This window comes from Thalassophryne amazonica, chromosome 1 (genome assembly GCF_902500255.1).
Source record: "Thalassophryne amazonica chromosome 1, fThaAma1.1, whole genome shotgun sequence".
NCBI classification, from domain to species: Eukaryota; Metazoa; Chordata; class Actinopteri; order Batrachoidiformes; family Batrachoididae; genus Thalassophryne; species Thalassophryne amazonica.
Window position 1 is genome coordinate 147,031,399 of NC_047103.1, and position 19,188 is coordinate 147,050,586.

General features: G+C 39.6%; 1 protein-coding gene across 2 annotated transcripts in view; it reads right to left on the minus strand.

The window, feature by feature from the left end:
• Positions 1-1,076: 1,076 nt before the first annotated feature.
• Positions 1,077-19,188, minus strand: part of LOC117515096 (gamma-aminobutyric acid receptor subunit beta-3-like) — a 115,449-nt gene continuing 97,337 nt past the window's right edge. Inside the window, exons 8-10 of one of the 2 annotated variants that reach the window (XM_034175607.1) lie at positions 12,764-13,008; positions 10,016-10,084; positions 1,077-2,197 (exon numbers count right to left, since the gene is read on the minus strand). In XM_034175607.1, the coding sequence (XP_034031498.1) occupies positions 1,826-2,197; positions 10,016-10,084; positions 12,764-13,008 (686 nt within the window). In that variant the 3' untranslated portion in view covers positions 1,077-1,825. The remainder of the gene's footprint in view (positions 2,198-10,015; positions 10,085-12,763; positions 13,009-19,188) is intronic. The other variant, XM_034175614.1, reaches the window with a different exon arrangement.

Here is a 19,188-nt window from a genome sequence, read left to right on the forward strand (position 1 = left end):
AACCTTCCAGAAGGACAGCCATATTTGCATCAATCCATCAATCAGGCCTGTATGGTAGAATGGCCAGACAGAAGCCACTCCCAAAAAGGCACATGGCAGCCCAAAAGGCACCTGAAGGATGCTCAGACCATGAGAAACTAAAATCTGTGGTCTGATGAAAAAAAATTTGAAGACTTTGGTGTGAATGCCAGGCATCATGTTTGTAGGAAACCAGACACCATCACTACAGTGAGCATGGTGGTGGCAGCATCATGTTGTGGGGATGTTTTTCAGAGGCCCGAACTGGGAGACTAGTCAGGATGATAGAAGATGAATGCAGTAATGTACAGAGACATCCTGGATGAAAACCTGCTCCAGAGCGCTCTTGAACACAGACTGGGGTGACGGTTCATCTTTCTGTAGGACAATGACCCTAAGCACACAGCCAAGATATCAAAGGAGTGACTTCAGGACAACTCTGTGAATATCCTTGAGTGGTCCAGCCAGAGCCCAGACCTGAATCCGAGCTGAAAATGGCTGCTTGAGCTTGAGAGGTGCTACAAAGAGGAATGGGCAAAACTGCCCAACGATAGGTGCACCAAGCTTGTGATATGATATTCAAGAAGACTTGAGGCTGTAATTACTGCCAAAGGTGCATCCAACTTTGCTGAAGTATTGAGCAAAGGGTGTGGATATTTCTGTCCACGTGATTTCTTAGTTTTTATTTTCAAGAAATTTGTAAAAAAAAATTAAAAATCATATTGTCATTATGGGGTGTTGTAAGTAGAATTTTGAGGGGAACATTTAATTTACTCCATTTTGGAATAAAATTGTAACATAACACAATGTGGAAAATGTAAAGTGCTGTGAATACTTTCACTGTATATATACAACTATGCACTTGTGTACACACTATATATTTAATTCCTCAAGTGTACCAATGTGTTGCCACAACAGAGTTTTGAGCAAGAAATAAAAGTGTCACCAAGACAGGTTCAAAAAGGACTAAGAGTACAAAAATAACAGAACTTTTCATGGGTTAAGTAACTATTGCTCAAAAGGCCCTTGGCAGTTGATTTAAATTAAAGTTAAGAGAGTTTTAGAGGAGTTTAATCAATTTAAGTGCAATTCTGTCATGTTATCACTTTCAAGCACTGTTTCTAGAAGGTAAAACTGAGTTGAAAAATGGCAGTTTTTACTTAAATTTTGTGCTTTTTTTTCTCCTCGCTGGAATTTTAGAAAGATGTTTCTCATTCAAAAAAAGATGCCAAATATCAGAATTCATAACCTGAGTTTTCAACTTTAAATATATGTTCATTACATGCAATAATACTGCATTAATATTGCATATGGTACCAAACATACACCAGTGTATTTAAATCATTCTGGAACTCCTTGGATTTGTTGTATAAAGTTTAAAATTTTTTGTTTTTTGATTTTAAAAAAGTCTGCCTTGAGTTTATTTATTAATTTTTATTTTTTTGCAAATACTGTACTATTTAGTCAACTGCTGGCTTTATGTCTGTCTCTATTTACAAATTACCACAAGGGGAAATGTTGGGAAATGACTGTCACACAATCCCAGTTACAGTACCTCATTTTAAAAGCCAAGCAAATAAACAAAAATATATTGGTACTAAGGATCCAAAGACTGCAAATAGCCTATAAAAACATTTCTGAGGTGAACTTGGTCCAAAACTCAGCAGTCTTTTTTCAGTCTGTTTTGTCTTGTATTGTTGCAGTCTTTACCTCAACAAATTACACCATGTAAAAAAGCAAAAAAGTCGAGGAAAAATAATGAAAACACAACAAATCAAAGAACAAACATCTCAATGACACTGTTCAATCAGACGTAATAGAGCCAATAGACAAGGTTGAATAGTGAGAAGACAGAAGGGAAGATGATCCGCGACCAGCGGTCGATGGCGTTCACATCCGTCAGGTCTGGTATTTTAATTTTAAGCTGTGAGGACCGCCTCCGCAGACGGCTTTGTTTCATCTGAGCAGCCCGGTCCAGGGAGTGGCGGCTGGCAGAGCGTGGGCCAATGCCGCCGCTTTGCTTCCGGTACTGGATGTGTGACGAGGCCGTGCTGTCCAACTGCACCATGGACTGAGAGTTCCTAATGTCCGCCACGCTAGTGGTGATCTCGCTTCCCGCCACTTCGTTATGGATCTCCAGGGTGGTTAGCAAAATGTTCCCGTGGCCGTGAGGTTCCGCCTGAAAAGATAAACAAATTGGAAAATTCATGAGGGTCATTATGTGCACATAAATGGAGTGCACAGAAATCACCTGAGCTGACCCCAACCTCTCTGGTTGAAATCAACATGGGAGACAAGGATACTGGGACGGGGTGGGGTGGGCTGTGCTTAAAAATTACCACAATGGAAGTGCCCCCATAAAAGGCAGCTTTATGTCACTACAGTTCATTAAAGTGACATGAGAATGACCTGAACCTACAGAAGCCATGAACCACACAAACATTTTATTATACATACTTTATTTCAGGTATTTTATCTGTTTTTCTGGCACATGTTGGGTGCGGCACCCTGTCTGGAGAAGTGGATAAATCCATCCACTGCATGGTAGTGGATGGATTACATGGATTACAGATACATCCATGTTTGGCTAATTGTAGATTTGGAATTTCAAGGTTTGATATTAACACTATTGATATTAATGCCCTATTGTCCCTGTCAAGTAGAAAAGTGCTACTGGAACTCCACATGGAGCTCTAAATACTCTAAAACTCTGTTGCTCTAAAAGAAATACAGTTGTGTAAGTATGAATGCTATTTGCGCTTGATGCCTCCCCCCAAAAATGTAAATTTGGTGCATATATTTCATATTAACTGACAGTATGCAACACACATGGAACAGTGATGTGAAAATGAAACTTTGGTGTCGAGGCCCCAACTCTTCAATAATCCTCCCAACTCAGTCTTGAAGTGGTTAAGGAGCTCAGCTTTCAATATTTAGACCTGGGTTCAATTCCTACTCATGCTACCTGTCTGTGTTGTGGAACAAAACACTTAATCTAAGTCGTGTGAGGCCACCCAAATGTCAGTGAGTAACTGCCTTGCCTGGGGAAGTAACCTGCCATGTCCCAGAGGACGGCAGTCACATGACGGAATCCGAAGATAAGCACCGGCATCAGTGGACCTCATGGCCATTGTAGGACTTATTACATTTTCACTATATTAAGCCTCTTTTCACAGCTTACTGGTGGTTACGGACATCTACTAGTAAAATAATGTACAGTGCACTTGCTATGATACTACAAGCTGGAGGCCACATAACCCAATTTCTGTGGGCATGTAACAGCAAGCAGTATTGTAATCGTGATTGACAAGATAGCTAGTCAACTACGTACGTGATAATTTTAATTCAAATTTAATTAATTAATTGTGAAGGTACCACTATTGGCAGTTGTTTGACTTGGCTTCAAGTAGGTCAAGGTGCTTAATGTCAATGACTGAAATCACATTTTGCCTTACCTGGCCTTAACCTAAAATGCCACAGTGTGTCTTGTATGATCTCATCATGAATAATAATAATAATAATAGTGTGTGTATGATAAGAACCTCAACAATTTATAAATACATTAAGACAGTTAATTAACTTTTAAAATTACTTAATAAACAGGAAAAGGTTGAGTTCTTATAAAAACTGATGAGGTCTAAGGTCTAAGGTTCTAAAAACATTCTGGACTCACCCAACATTCCAACTCATTGTAGAAACTGCATAATTTAACCGATGAAAAATGTCAGCTACCTATTTTATAAACACCACCCAGTCTAGAGCCCGTGGATCCCCACGGGTAACACTCTAGTCTTACCTTAATTTGCCTCGTCTCACAGTGCTTTACCATAAATTGCCTGACCTTACCACACCTTTTCTAATGTTAAATTATCTCACCTCATCTTACCTAACCTTGAACTGCCATCTCACCTTGCCTTACATTACCTTACCTTAAATTACCTCGCCCCTCCTTACTTTACCTTAAACTGCCCCACCTTACCTTTACTTAAATTACCTTGCCTTACCTTACTTTTACTTAAATGACCTTGCCTTACCTTACCTCACCTTTACTTAAATTGCCTTGCCTTGCTTTGCCTTACCTTACCTTTACTTAAATTACCTTGCCTTGCCTTACCTCACCTTTACTTAAAATGCCTTGCCTTGCTTTGCTTTACCTTACCTTTACTTAAATTGCCTTGCCTTGCCTTACCACACCTTTACTTAAATTGCCTTGCCTTACCTCACCTTCACTTAAATTGCCTTGCCTTGCTTTGCCTTAACTTACCTTTACTTAAATTGCCTTGCCTTACCTTACTTTTACTTACATTGCCTTGCCTTACCTCACCTTTACTTAAATTACCTTGGCTTGCCTTACCTCACCTTACTTAAATTGCCTTGCCTTGCCTTACCTTACCTTTACTTAAATTGCCTTGCCTTAACTCACCTTTACTTACATTGCCTTGCCTTACCTCACCTTTACTTAAACTGCCCCACCTTACCTCACCTTTACTTAAATTACCTTGGCTTGCCTTACCTCACCTTTACTTAAATTGCCTTGCTTTGCTTTGCTTTACCTCACCTTTACTTAAATTGCCTTGCCTTGCTTTGCCTTACCTTACCTTTACTTAAATTGCCTTGTCTTACCTTACCTTTACTTAAATTACCTTGCCTTGCCTTACCTCACCTTCACTTAAATTGCCTTGCCTTCCTTTGCCTTACCTTACCTTTGCTTAAATTGCCTTACCTCACCTTTACTTAAATTACCTTGGCTTGCCTTACCTCACCTTTACTTAAATTGCCTTGCTTTGCTTTACCTCACCTTTACTGAAATAGCCTTGTCTTACCTTACCTTTACTTAAATTACCTTAGCTTGCCTTACCTCAACTTTACTTAAATTGCCTTGCCTCGCTTTGCTTTACCTCACCTTTACTTAAATTGCCTTGCCTTACCTCATCTTTACTGAAATTGCCTTGCCTTGCTTTGCCTTACCTTTACTTAAATTGCCTTGCTTAACTTTACCTTACCTTAAATTACCTTGCCTTGCCTTCTTACTTTACCTTCACTTCAATTGCCTTGCCTTACCTTACCTTACCTTAAACTGCTTTGCTACACCTTACCTTAACCCCCTACCACCCACCTCATTTTGGCTTGTCAGCATCTCACAAATAAAAGTGAAATTTCCCATGGATGTGATATACAGGCTTAGAAGGGGTTAAATTGCTTCACTTTGTCTGACCTTTAACTGCCTCGCTGACCACACCTTGACTTTGTAACTGTAAACATGTTTGTTTTAACTCTAAAATAACATGCATATTACGGTGGATTTTCCATTTTGATGCCCTGCTGGCCAATGTGCCAGAATGGTAGGATACAGAATCATGCTTTGTTGTACTAGGGACAATCCTATCATTTTATTCACCAGGTTTCACATCACTAGCACCATTAATGGGTCACAGTTGGAAGTGTGTATTTGCATGCAACTTATGAATGATATGCCTGACTTTCAGAAACCAGGCATCATTGCATTCTTTGGATCAAGTTGGGTTCACTGCACCCTATGATGTCAATATCTGCCATGCCAGATTTTCTACCATATTGGATTTGTTGAAAAAGTCTATAAATTTTCCCAGGTCACATATATTGTCCAGTCTTCACAAATTTTGGCACAGCTGATCTTCATGTCAATCATAACAATTCTATTGACATGACTGTTCAGTTATGTTTGCCAACTGAATTCAGTGGCAAAGCCAACAAATATGACGTGAGGTCATATCTCAGCAATACTTTGATGAATCAAAACCAAAAATGGTATTTGGGCTCAGGACCCCATTGTAACTATGCACCAAAAAAGCGCTGTTGTTTAACTCCTAGGGGGTGCTGCTTTGCCCCCTTACTGCTGCTTACAGCTACATTTGTAAAGTGCATTCTGTGAAGACCTTTTTATTAAAGTCAAAGTGTAGACATTAGTTACAAAATCAAATCAAAATCCCCCATTAAAGAACAAACTTAATACACATAAAGCAAACAGTGTGTGTAATGCAAGACATGTTTCTTGTACGGAGATTTTACAAAATGTGAATGTTAGTCAGGTTGTATGATGCCTGTGGATTGTTGGTGATACGATGGTAAATTTTTGAATTGAACATGAGAAGAAATCCTTCCAGATGCTTGTTACAGTTCACAGTGAGAGCTGAACTGTCTGTTATAGAGAACTTTCTCTTATCATGCACCTGCTTTCTGGAATTATCTCCCTGCGTCAATAAAACAGTCAGATCCTGTGGAAACTTTCAAGTCCAGTCGTAAGATGCACTTATTTTCCCTTTCGTATGGCTAGCATACTGGCAAAGTATGTTACTATGTTTTTTACCCTTTTAAATTAATTTTATTAGGAAACAGAGCAGGCCGCGGCCTCAACTTTATCTAAGGTTTGGGTCTTTTACTGAAGCTTAGGGCTATTGGCCGGCAATCAAATTACTATTTCTTCTGTTTTTCTTGTTGATTAATGCTGACAAATTATACTGTATTTGTTGTCTTTCTGCTGCCTGCTTCTGTGTTTCTTCTGTGTTGTTTGAGGTGTGGCTCCATCCAGAGATGTGAGTGGGTGTCTTCTTCTGCAGGCCTCCCATCCTGTGCACCAGCATGGACTCCCAAAATTTTCTGTATATTCATATTGTCATTTGTGACGGTAGCATGGCCCAAGCAGAGGGTCACCCCTTTGAATCTGGTCTGCTTCAGGTTTCTTCCTCAAATCATCAGAGGGAGTTTTTCCTTACCACTGTCGCCTGTGTGCTTGCTCTAGGGGTTGGTAAAGTTAGACCTTACTTGTGTGAAGCGCCTTGAGGCAACTTTGTTGTTATTTGGTGCTATATAAATGAAATAAATTGAGATTTTACAATGATTTCCAAATGTTGGACCTGTGCAGAGGTCTAACTCATTGTAATGTCAGGGCATTCCACAATGAACCAGTTGTTCTTCCTCCTGTTACCTAGCTCCCATCCATATAAGATACAACATGATTTGTATGCTACAAAACAGACCAGAAATGATCACGGACAAGGGTGATAATTCATGCAAATGTCACTGCAGTGAACACCCCACATTTTCATTATTAATGTGGCAGTTTGCATAAATCAAATTTTGCTTGTCACGTCTCTTCAGAGGAAAAATTAATCACTTTTCAATCTGCAACAGTTTAACATGTCACTTGTCAGATTTTGCAAATTTTTCAACTTGTACACCAGCTACGAAGAGAGGCATTGAATTGCCACATCCTAAGTTGTACAACATTAATTTCAGAAAGCTGTGAGAGGTGCAGCTTTAATGGCGATTTCAATGAGTAAAATATACAGGCAGCATGCATTTCCAGTGAGCTCTGAAAGGGAAAAAAAATGGGATCATGTCTGATACACCAATGAGGAGTAGAGCATGAATATATAGTCCATGGACCAAGCAGGTTTTCGGTACCACTTAAGGTGAAGAAACAACACTTAAAATCCAGCCTCAGTGTACCATGGCCTACATAAAAATGTACAGTAGTGTTCAGAATAATAGTAGTGCTATGTGACTAAAAAGATTAATCCAGGTTTTGAGTATATTTCTTATTATTACATGGGAAACAAGGTACCAGTAGATTCAGTAGATTCTCACAAATCCAACAAGACCAAGCATTCATGATAGGCACACTCTAAAGGCTATGAAATTGGGCTATTAGTAAAAAAAAGTAGAAAAGGGGGTGTTCACAATAATAGTAGCATCTGCTGTTGATGCTACAAACTCAAAACTATTATGTTCAAACTGCTTTTCTAGCAATCCTGTGAATCACTAAACTAGTATTTAGCTGTATAACCACAGTTTTTCATGATTTCTTCACATCTGCAAGGCATTAATTTGTTGGTTTGGAACCAAGATTTTGCTTGTTTACTAGTGTGCTTGGGGTCATTGTCTTGTTGAAACACCCATTTTAAGGGCATGTCCTCTTCAGCATAAGGCAACATGACCTCTTCAAGTATTTTGACATATCCAAACTGATCCATGATACCTGGTATGCGATATATAGGACCAACACCATAGTAGGAGAAACATGCCCATATCATGATGCTTGCACCACCATGCTTCACTGTCTTCACTGTGAGCTGTGGCTTGAATTCAGAGTTTGGGGGCCATCTCACAATCTGTCTGCGGCCCTTGGACCCAAAAAGAACAATTTTACTCTCATCAGTCCACAAAATATTCCTCCATTTCTCTTTAGGCCAGTTGATGTGTTCTTTGGCAAATTGTAACCTCTTCTGCACGTCTTTTATTTAACAGAGGGACTTTGCGGGGGATTCCTGCAAATAAATTATCTTCACACGGGCGTCTTCTAACTGTCACAGCAATTACAGGTAACTCCGGACTGTCTTTGATCATCCTGGAGCTGATCAATGGGTGAGCCTTTGCCATTCTGGTTATTCTTCTATCCATTTTGATGGTTGTTTTCCGTTTTCTTCCACACGTCTCTGTTTTTTTTTTTTTCCATTTTAAAGCATTGGAGATCATTGTAGATGAACACCCTATAATTTTTTTTTTTGCACCTGCGTATAGGTTTTCCCCTCTCCAATCAACTTTTTAATCAAACTACACTGTTCTTCTGAACAATGTCTTGAACATCCCATTTTCGTCAGGCTTTCAAAGAGAAAAGCATGTTCAGCAGGTGCTGGCTTCATCCTTACATAGGGGACACCTGATTCACACCTGTTTGTTCCACATAATTGACAAACTCACTGACTGCATGCCACACTACTATCACTGTGAACACCCCCTTTTCTACTTTTTTTTACTAATAGCCCAATTTCATAGCCTTAAGAGTGTGCATATCATGAATGCTTGGTCTTGTTGGATTTGTGAGAATCTACTGAATCTACTGGTACCTTGTTTCCCATGTAACAATGAGAAATATACTCAAAACCTGGATTAATCTTTTTAGTCACATAGCACTACCATTATTCTGAATACTACTGTATGATAACAATCCCAGGCTGGTAGTTATACTCAGGTAGGGGTCAATAAAGAATTACAAAGAGGTCAAAATGTAAAAAAAAAAAAAAAAAAAAAAATGCTCCAATTATATTAAAACCTATACCACATTATTTGTCTGATCATAACAATTACAAAAAGGTATAGTTTGTACATGGGTCAAAAGTTAAAGTTGCTCCAGTTTCAGTAAAAATTTATGCAAATTATTGGTTGGGTTAATAGGGTTCTAAAAATGAATAGTTTACACCATCTGTCATACTTAGTTGTCATATTACTTGGTAACATACGGTATGTCACATGGAGACCATGTGGAGACCAAACATTCAACACAGTCAAAACTATTTCATTTATTAATCCTTTTATTTCAACCAATAATTTGCATCTTTTTTTTCTTTTTTTTAGTGAAATTGGACCAACTTTAACTTTTGACCCCTGTACAAACTGAAACTGACTTTTGTCACCATTTTTGCTGTTTTTACCCCATAACTCCAGAACAGTCAGTCATAGATAGTCCAAACTATGCCTTTTTGGAAGTGTTATGATCAGACAAATAATGTGGTATAGTTTTTAACATAATTGGAGCATATTTACATTTTGACCTCTGTGTAATTCTTCATTGACCCCTGCCCGGCTATAACTACCACCCTGGGATGGTTATCATACATTTTTGTGTAGGCCATGGTACACTGCGGCTGGATTCTAAGTGTTGTTTCGTAAACTTGTGTGGTACCGATTAGGTCACAATTGATGACTGGCTCATAGACTATGTATATCAATGTTGAAAAAGAAGTTGAACTACAGTGGAGAAAGTCAAAGTGAAAATTGTCCTGGGAATATGACAATGTCATGAGAATGTCTGTTGTTGCTTCATTCATTCCATGGATGAAGAAGCATTTTGCATTAAAGTAAAAAAAAAAAAAAAAAAAAAGAAGAAGAAGCATCCATTTCAGCTGATGGCAATGGCAGAGTTGACTTAAATACTGAAGAATCTCATTGAACAACTCACCGAGCGTGAGTGGCGAAGACCTTTAAACTGATTGGACCATTTTAGGGATGCAGTCCTACTACCTGCCTCCTGAGAAAATGAAAATATTCAGCCACATGTGGGGAGTATAAAATAATTAAGTAAAAAAAAACAACTGAAAATGTATTTTTTTTTAAAGACATACAGTTGGCTGTAATCTATGTAACTAGTTGTGCAGTGAAAATTTTAGCAACTTTCCCTCTGTACATCACAACAGGGTTGAAATGAAGCAATCAAGGTGTGCTTGTAGGGTAGACTTTCACCTTCCGTTCAAGGCCATGTCACATCTGGCAGCATGCACTGGTGCAGCATATTACCACATCCAAGAAACAATGGAACCGGCTTGGGTCCTGGATGGCAAACACCCAGGCAGACAACCCGTACATCTCTATGTGCTCCATCGAGATGAAACGTGGCCTCAACACTGAAGCGCCTGTGTGTTGGATCAGAGAAGTGTGCCACATGGTCTAAATGTTGTGGCTGATGCTCACTCACAATGACAGTTACAGAGTAATGACAGCCTCATCTGAGTCTCCCAAAGTAACCATTTATATGACACAAAATCATTCCAGTGGTATCTGAGGATCTTCTGAAGAGACCTAGTATCAAAAACATCTAGTTGTCACCTTAGGTCGGTGGTTAGTCTCCAACCATGAAAAGCAAGAAGTATCGGGACCCGAAAGACTTGGACCTTTAATCTCCTACAAAGGTACTGGAATTGCCAAACATCTCTGTCCAATGACCTCAGCTAACCTCTTCTGATGTCCAAGGCTGAGGAATTCAAGCTGAAAGTCTGCACCACAAACATCTTGATTTTGCATTTAATTTCCACTGTGGTGGTATACAAAGGCAAAATGTACCTGACAGTATATATTCTATGGAAAAAAAATAATTCAACTGATTCAACTTGATTTTAGTTTTTAGGTTCCTTTATACAGTGCTGTTTTTTTTTTCTTTGCTTATATGTCACGAGATATTCAGACCACAATCATGCAAACATTCATCTCACAGGCCAGCTTCAAATGCACAAAAATGCTGACAAATATTTAAAAAACCTCAAGGTCAACAAATTTAACATACAGTGACATAATAATAATAATAATAATAATAAAAATAATACTTGGACTTTTAAATGTTTTCTTATTTATGATGTCAAATTAAAAAAATGTGGGCTTCTTTGTCCAAAAAATACAAAAAACTATGGTCTTTAATATCAAAGAAAAACAAATCCCAGCACTATTGTAAAATACACACAAACAAATAAAGTACTAAAAAAAGTTGCAAAGAAAAAATAACGGAATATTGCTCCGGAGCAATATTCCTTGGAAAAAAAAAAAGATTTTGAAATGTGATGTCACAACGAGCTGTAGTTTTAACCTCCTTTTAGATCAATTTCATACTGTTCAATACCACACCAAATATAAAACATGGTTACTTTCCAGGAATACATTTGGAAAAAAGTTGTCTAGTTGTCTTAGACTAGCAGACTGGGCTTTTACCTGTCATATACATTGCATCCAGAGAGTATTCACAGCACTTCACTTTTTTCCACATTTTCTTTATGTTGCAGCATTATTCCAAAATAAATGAAATTCTACACACAGTACCCCATAATGACAATGTGACCTGAAAATGGCTGTGCACCGATGCTCCCCATCCAACCTGACGGAACTTGAGAGGTGCTACAAAAAGGAATGGGCAAAACTTCACAGATAGGTGCGCCAAGCTTGTGGCATCATATTCAAGAAGACTTGAGGCTGTAATTGCTGCCAAAGATGCATCAACGAAGTATTGAGCAAAGGGTGTGAATACTTAAGTACATCCGATTTCTTACTTTTTTATTTTTAATAAATTTGAAAAAATTTCATTTAAAAAATTTTCAAGCTGTCATTATGGGGTGTTGTGAGTAGAATTTGGAGGGGAAAAAAATGAATTTACTCCTTTTTGAAATAAGGCTGTAAATAACAAAATGTGGAAAAAGTGAAGCACCATGAATACTTTCCGGATGCACTGTACATACACAACAGTAAGTGGCAAGAAAAATACTTCAACAATGTGCAACCCTTTTGAACAAGTTTTTACTTACAACCACATAAAAAAAAGGTAAGAGGCTAAAGTTGTGCTGTGAGGTACCGTTCACATTTATGGAGTTGAATGTTGCTTTTCTAAAACACTACAATCACTTATCTATACAACTTTAACAAGATGAGATGACCACAAAAGCAGCCATAAAACATTATTACTAGTTGCTATTATTTGCAGGTTTTCCAGAAATCCTTGTCCTGCTGTTCCCACACCAAAGTGAAACATAATATTTGATCTTCAGAAAGTTTTTTTTTTTTTTTCAAAAATATGTTCTGGAAAAATGGGTGGATGTTTTACAAGCATGACCGTCTTATATTTGGGACAACAACCTACCAGTTGAGTGCACCTTCTCATATAGATCATGCATTCCTGTAGAAATACATTTTTAACTTTATAATTAAAGAACATCAGTTTTTGCATAAAGAAACCACAATTTATTGATTCTGATTTGACATCATAAAAGAATGTGCAAGAGGATAAGTATTTATTTTTAATATAGACAGTGTACACATTAGCATTTTTAAATACTTAACATCTTCACCACTTGGTGGCAATAATATTTGGCTAGTACACTGTCAGTTTTAAGGTACCAATCATAGTAGAAAAACAATTTCCAAATGTTCCAAACCAAAATTCTTAACTTACCCTTGCGGCGTCATATTTGGCTTTCTCATTGTTGGCCTTCTCCGCTTTCTCTGCCAGCTTCTTTTGCATCTGAGGGCCCCTTCCAAAGAAGATATAGTTGACAAAGGCATACTCCAGCAGGGCCAGAAAGACCATTACAAAGCAGCCCATCAGGTACATGTCGATGGCCTTGACGTAAGGGATTTTGGGAAGAGTCTCTCTCAAGTGGGTGTTAATGGTGGTCATAGTCAGCACAGTGGTGATCCCTTATTAAAAAGAAAATATGTATGCTTAATCATTAGCACATTTCCATCAAAAGGGTATAAATCAACACAAGCAATGTATGTGCAAGTAAGTACACATACAAAATCCACACTCACTGTCATCATTAAAAATGAAATCATAATTTGATATGAATGCGTATTTGTCACACAATTAAGTTGTCTGTTAGCACCGGTAGCACTAATTAACAGGTACTGGTAGCTTGGTAATGTTAGCTACACTGATACTATCATGTTTATTGAAGCTATAGGCTGTCATATTTTTTAATTCCCATACCAAGCCACATGTTAAATGGACTAAAATGGTAAATGGACTGCATTTATATAGCACTTTTCCATCTGCATCAGTCGCTCAAAGCGCTTTACACATCAATGCCTCACATTCACCCCGATGTCAGGCTGCTGCCATGCAAGGTGCCCACTACACACCGGGAGCAACTAGGTGATTAAGGACCTTGCCCAAGGGCCCTTAGTGATTTTCCGGTCAGGCTGGAATTTGAACCGAGGATCCTCTGGTCTCAAGCCCAACGCTTAACCACTAGACCATCACCTCCTCTAATCCTTCTTATCAGAACCATCACCCAGTATGCAAATCAGTTCAGTTCAATTCAGTGTGATCTAGCCTGTTAGCCTTAGCAAGCTTGGTAATTTGGGACATGTGGGTGTGTTCAGGATTCATTGTAAAAGGGTGGAGAGTGGACATGACTACGTGACCTTGGCTAAACCATCTATGGCAGGGGTGGGCAACGAGGGCCAAGACAGTGCAGGTTTTCACTGCAACCAGTCAGCTCAGCAGGTGGGTTGCTGATGAGCTTCTCCTCTGAACATAAACACCTGATAGTCAATGAAATCACCTGCTGAGACACCTGATCTTTAATGAAATCACCTGCTGAGGTCATTGGTAGAAAGGAAAACCTGCAGTGTTTCGGCCCTTCATGGCACATGATTGCCCACCCCTGATCTATGGGTTAACCAACAGTTAGATAGAGTCAGGCACTGGCAGGATGGCAACACTGAAAAACAACATTAAACCCACTTGAGCTTCAAACCCACTGTTCAGAAAACCTATGGGTGATATCTTGGAGGATATCTGCATTACATGCATTGTTACATCCGCCAAGAACATAATAAAATTATCAGCATATATTCTTTTGTCTGTCTGTCTGTCTGTTAGCAGGATTTTGTCAAAACTACTGCACAGATTTTGACGAAATGTTCACCACAGATACATATTCGGCCATGGAAGACTCCATTAAATTCTAGAGTTGATCCTGATCCGGATTCTGGATCAAGATTTCTCTTTTTATAGGCTTTGAAGGATTGCAGCTGGTCAGCCTGATCCCATCAGATCTCAGAAGCTAAGCAGGGCAGGATCTGGTTAGTACTTGGATGGGAGACCTCTTTGTAACACCAGCGGCTGCGTGTGTTTCTCCAGGTGAAACTGGAGTTGCGTCAGGAAGGGCATCTGGTATAAAACCTGTGCCAATTACCATTGCAGATCTGGCTGTATTCGCTGTGGCGACCCTGAACAAAAACCGGGAGCAGCCGAATGAACAACAACAACAGGCTTTGAAGGATTACGTCAAAACTACTTCACGGATTTTCACCAAATTTGCACCACAGACAGATATTAGGCCATAGAAGACTCCATTACATTTTGGAGGTGATCCAGATCCAGACTGGTGGACCTCAGAAATCTTGGGTTGCTCTTGTTTGACCAATGCAAAGAAAATGACAATAATTCAATCAAACCTTATGCACAGATACTGATATTGTCTTAGCATTTGTTACATCATCAGTAATATTAAGATATCTAGATGTCTAATATTAGACATAATTGGGGTTAGTATTACAATTAATTTTGGGTTTAACATGAGCAGGAGCATTTTCACAAATATCTGTCATTCCAATTGTATGCAATGATACTATTAGCAGGACACGTCTTAAGATTGGGGACAGCACAAGAGTATCCCAGAAATACTTGTGTGTGTTGACACTGAAGGACCATTTAACGTTTAATAATAAAATCGATAAATGTGTAAGATCATTCATATTTCTGATGGTACACCTTTCTTCATATCCTTCATATCATTAAATTTATTCCTCTATCTCTCCAACAATGCTTTAAATAAAACTTCTAGCTCCTTAAAATCATGAGTTACCATCTGCCTGAAAGACATGTTAAATTTCATTTTTTTCCTTGACGTTCAGTTCAAAACACACAATGTAAACCTGTTCCACAGGAGCGCTTCACCGCTTAGAGCTGACACTGGAATCTTGTCAGCAACCCAATGGTCATGATGGAAAGAACTCCAAAAGAGGTGTTGCTATAGAAACTGGGACATTTTTTGAAGAAAAAAAAAAAAACAAGCTTGTTCTCTGCCTCTATCCTCTGTGACTTAAGTGGAAAGAATGACACAGTGGAAGAAATATTCAAGGTGACTTCAGAATTGCATAAACTTTAGTGAACTTCTCAGTTAATGTTATGAAAATTGTGAAATCCGAGGAAAATTTGCAGGGGGTCTGGGGGGACACAGCCCCCCAGGAGCCGGGGTCTTGGGCCCTGTGGGGCCCCAGAATTAAATTTTTATCTAATGATACTTTTTCAGCATCTCCTGGAAGAACAAATCTTAAAATTTGTGCATATTTAAATGATCCTATATTCAACAGTTTATTTGACCTGTCAATGATGATGAAATAACAGAATATGACATGGAAGTAGGACCTGGAATGATTTTCCTTTTAACCCCTTAACGCCTGAATTTATATAGCTGTATATAAAAAATGTTTTGTGTGTGTTTTTGTCTTTAAGTAGATGGTAAATAATGTTGAGATTATTAATTTCACTTTTGCACAAAAAATAAATAGTAATTTTGGTATTTTGGTAATGACTTTATGTTATAGTTATAATAATAATAATGGTATGTGCAAATTGGTCAATTTGGTCAATTTGGTATGTTGCATATTTGAGTCAAATATTGTAGCATATATGTGACAATAGGCGTTAATTGTAAACCAAATTATGCATTAACTCAGAACAGATAAACTACATGAAATTCATGAAGACTGAAAAGACTGTAAAAGCATTTCAAAAACCACCATTCTACAAACCTTGTAGAAGATTAGAAAAATCATGGTATAATATCAATAACATACCTTATAGTAAAAACTTACATTCTTGTGTAAATTTATGCAGCCTAAATCCATTCAAAGCCACAATGTCTTTTTTACAATGAAATAAAGTCAAGATTAATGAAAAAAAGTCACATAATCTTGTCTAAAATCCTGTTTGAACAGAAGACTGTTTATTTTCCAGGGAGAGAAAATTTTTTACAGAATTTCCCGTTTCTTTTATCTTTCAGGTGTATCCATGAAGCCAGCAACAATTCCACGGACTCTTGTCCTTATAAGACTTTTTCAAACCGTCTTTCTCGCCATCTTCTCTCTGTCCGACGTCAGTCTGTGACACAGACATGCTGCACAAGTCTTATTTTACAAACTTGAAAGCTCTAAAAGTTTGCAATGTCCACATGCTACGTTTAGCTTAAGCGTCACACAGGAGCCACACAGCGTCGCCGCAGTAACCAACCAGTAACAGCTACGCTTTGAGTGGCATTTTTCCTCCTCGAAACTCCGCGGATCCGAGGAAACTGATTTGTATCTGTAACACACAGATCAGTGTCCGCGGACTTATAAACTTGCACGATGTCGTAAAAAAAGAGAACACTTTGCGATAAGCATTTTAAAAACTCAGTGATGTTCACAATTAAAGAGTACATCACTAACACCCTGCCCCCCTTCCCCATAATGAAATCCGCGGAATCCCACGGATCCGTGGAGTTTTCACAACCCTGCAGTTTTCGATTATTTTAGTTAACTTGACACACCCTTCCCATTGACGTCGCCCCCGCTCACCATTGTGGATTACAAATATGGCATCATGGTGCAAACAAGACAAAGTCCAGGGGGCATCCGGAAAAGATGCCCGAGCCACCTCAACTGACTCCTTTTGATGTGGAGGAGCAGCAGCTCGACTCCAAGCTCCTCCCGAGTGACTGAGCGCCTCACCCTATCTCTAAGGGAGCGCCCAGCCACCCTGCGGAGGAAACTCATCTCGGCCGCCTGTACTCGCGATCTCGTTCTTTCGGTCATGAGCCAAATCTCATGACCATAGGTGAGGATTGGAATGTAGATCGATCAGTAAATCGAGAGCTTTGCCCCCCTACTCAGCTCTCTCTTCACCACGACGGTCCAATACAGTGACTGCATCACTGCAGATGCTGCACCGATCCGTTTATCGATCTCACACTCCATCCGTCCCTCACTCGTGAACAAGACCCCAAGATACTTAAACTCCTCCACTAGAGACAAGGACACTCCACCGACCTGAAGAGGGCAAAGCACCTTTTTCCGGTTGAGAACCATGGCCTCGGATTTGGAGGTGCTGATTTTCATCCTGGACGCTTCACACCTGCCCCAGTGCATGCTGAAGGTCCTGATTTAAGGAAGCCAACAGAACCACATCGTCCGCAAACAGCAGAGACAAGATTCTGTGGTTCCCAAACCAGACCCCCTCTACACCCTGGTTGCACCTAGAAATTCTGTCCATAAAAATAATGAACAGAACCGGTGACAAAGGGCAGCCCTTGCGGAGGCCAATTGTCACGTCTTCCGAAGAGGAAGCAGAGACTGGGGACTCAGAGGCGGACTCATCCATTACCCGGGCCGAAGTCACCGAGGTGGTTAGAAAGCTCTTCGGTGGCAAGGCTCCTGGGGTGGATGAAATCCGTCCTGAGTACCTTAAGTCTCTGGATGTTGTGGGACTGTCTTGGTTGACACGCCTCTGCAACATCGCGTGGCGATCAGGGACAGTGCCTCTGGATTGGCAGACTGGGGTGGTGGTCCCTCTGTTTAAGAAGGGGGACCAGAGGGTGTGTTCCAACTATAGGGGGATCACACTCAGCCTCCCCGGTAAGGTCTATTCCAGAGTACTGGAGAGGAGAATTCGACCGATGGTCAAACCTCGGATTCAGGAGTAGCAGTGTGGTTTTCGTCCTGGTCTAGGTCTGCAACAAAAGATTATTTTAAATGTAATGATTATTGTGTTGGTTAATTGACTAATCACGTGATTAACGCAAGGCTCAATCAACAGCTCTTAACCGCATATTCAGCTTTTGTCTTGTTGCCTCGTGTAAGTATTAAACATGCTAGCTAACACTAAATATAATAAACCTGTTTTAGTCAATGATACTTACTGAATTACACATAAAAAACTTGGTTTTATCACATTTTTAAAAGCTTCCAAAAATTAAAGTCGTGGAAATTGTTCTACCCTCGTTTGAATTAGTAAACAGTTATTTGTTTGTTTGTTATATTGACCGTGTGATGTAAAATCTTTGTTACCACTCTCAGCACTCACTCACTCACCAGCTTACTCAGATCACCTCCGCCTCCTCGTCCTCTCCACCAGCACCTACACTGCCAGTTCTTCCACAAACATCAACTTTCCAGGAACTCATCATATGCAGCCCCGAATCATTGTCAGGTTCCGTAGATACTTGTGCAGCTCGTGTAATGCAATGTTCACTCATTTTTTTTACGGCGCCCTTCATCGTATGCCACAGATCAAAGCAAGCTCACTTAACCTGATAAGTTTACTACAGGGGAGGGGGGGCATTAGCATGGTAGAGGCCCTCTGGAGCTAGAACTCCCCGGTACTACAGACATATTCTACTTTTTTCAGCAGTTTCGTATAGTCTTCGATCATCCGATGCACGTGCAGGTAACCTCCAAATGGCTTTTGTCTCTCCACCAATGGAACTACAGTTTTGCGGACTTTTCCATTTAATTCCGGGTTCTGGTGGCGGAGGCCGGCTGAAACACGGCGGCACTGCATAATGTGTTTATTAATGGTCTTGACGAAGAACTTAAAGATGAGCTGGTGGTTCGGAATGAACCAGATTCACTCGACAACCTTATTAGACTAGCCATTAAAATAGATAACCAGTTGAGGTAAAGGTGGCAGGAAAAGAGCGGGAAAGCGCAACTTACGTCTTTCCCTCAGATCCCTCCGTAACTCAGTCCCGTTCCTTCTTCCTTTGGCTCCACACCCCTGCCGATGAGCCTATGCAGCTGGACAGGCTTGACTGACAGCATAAGTTAGCT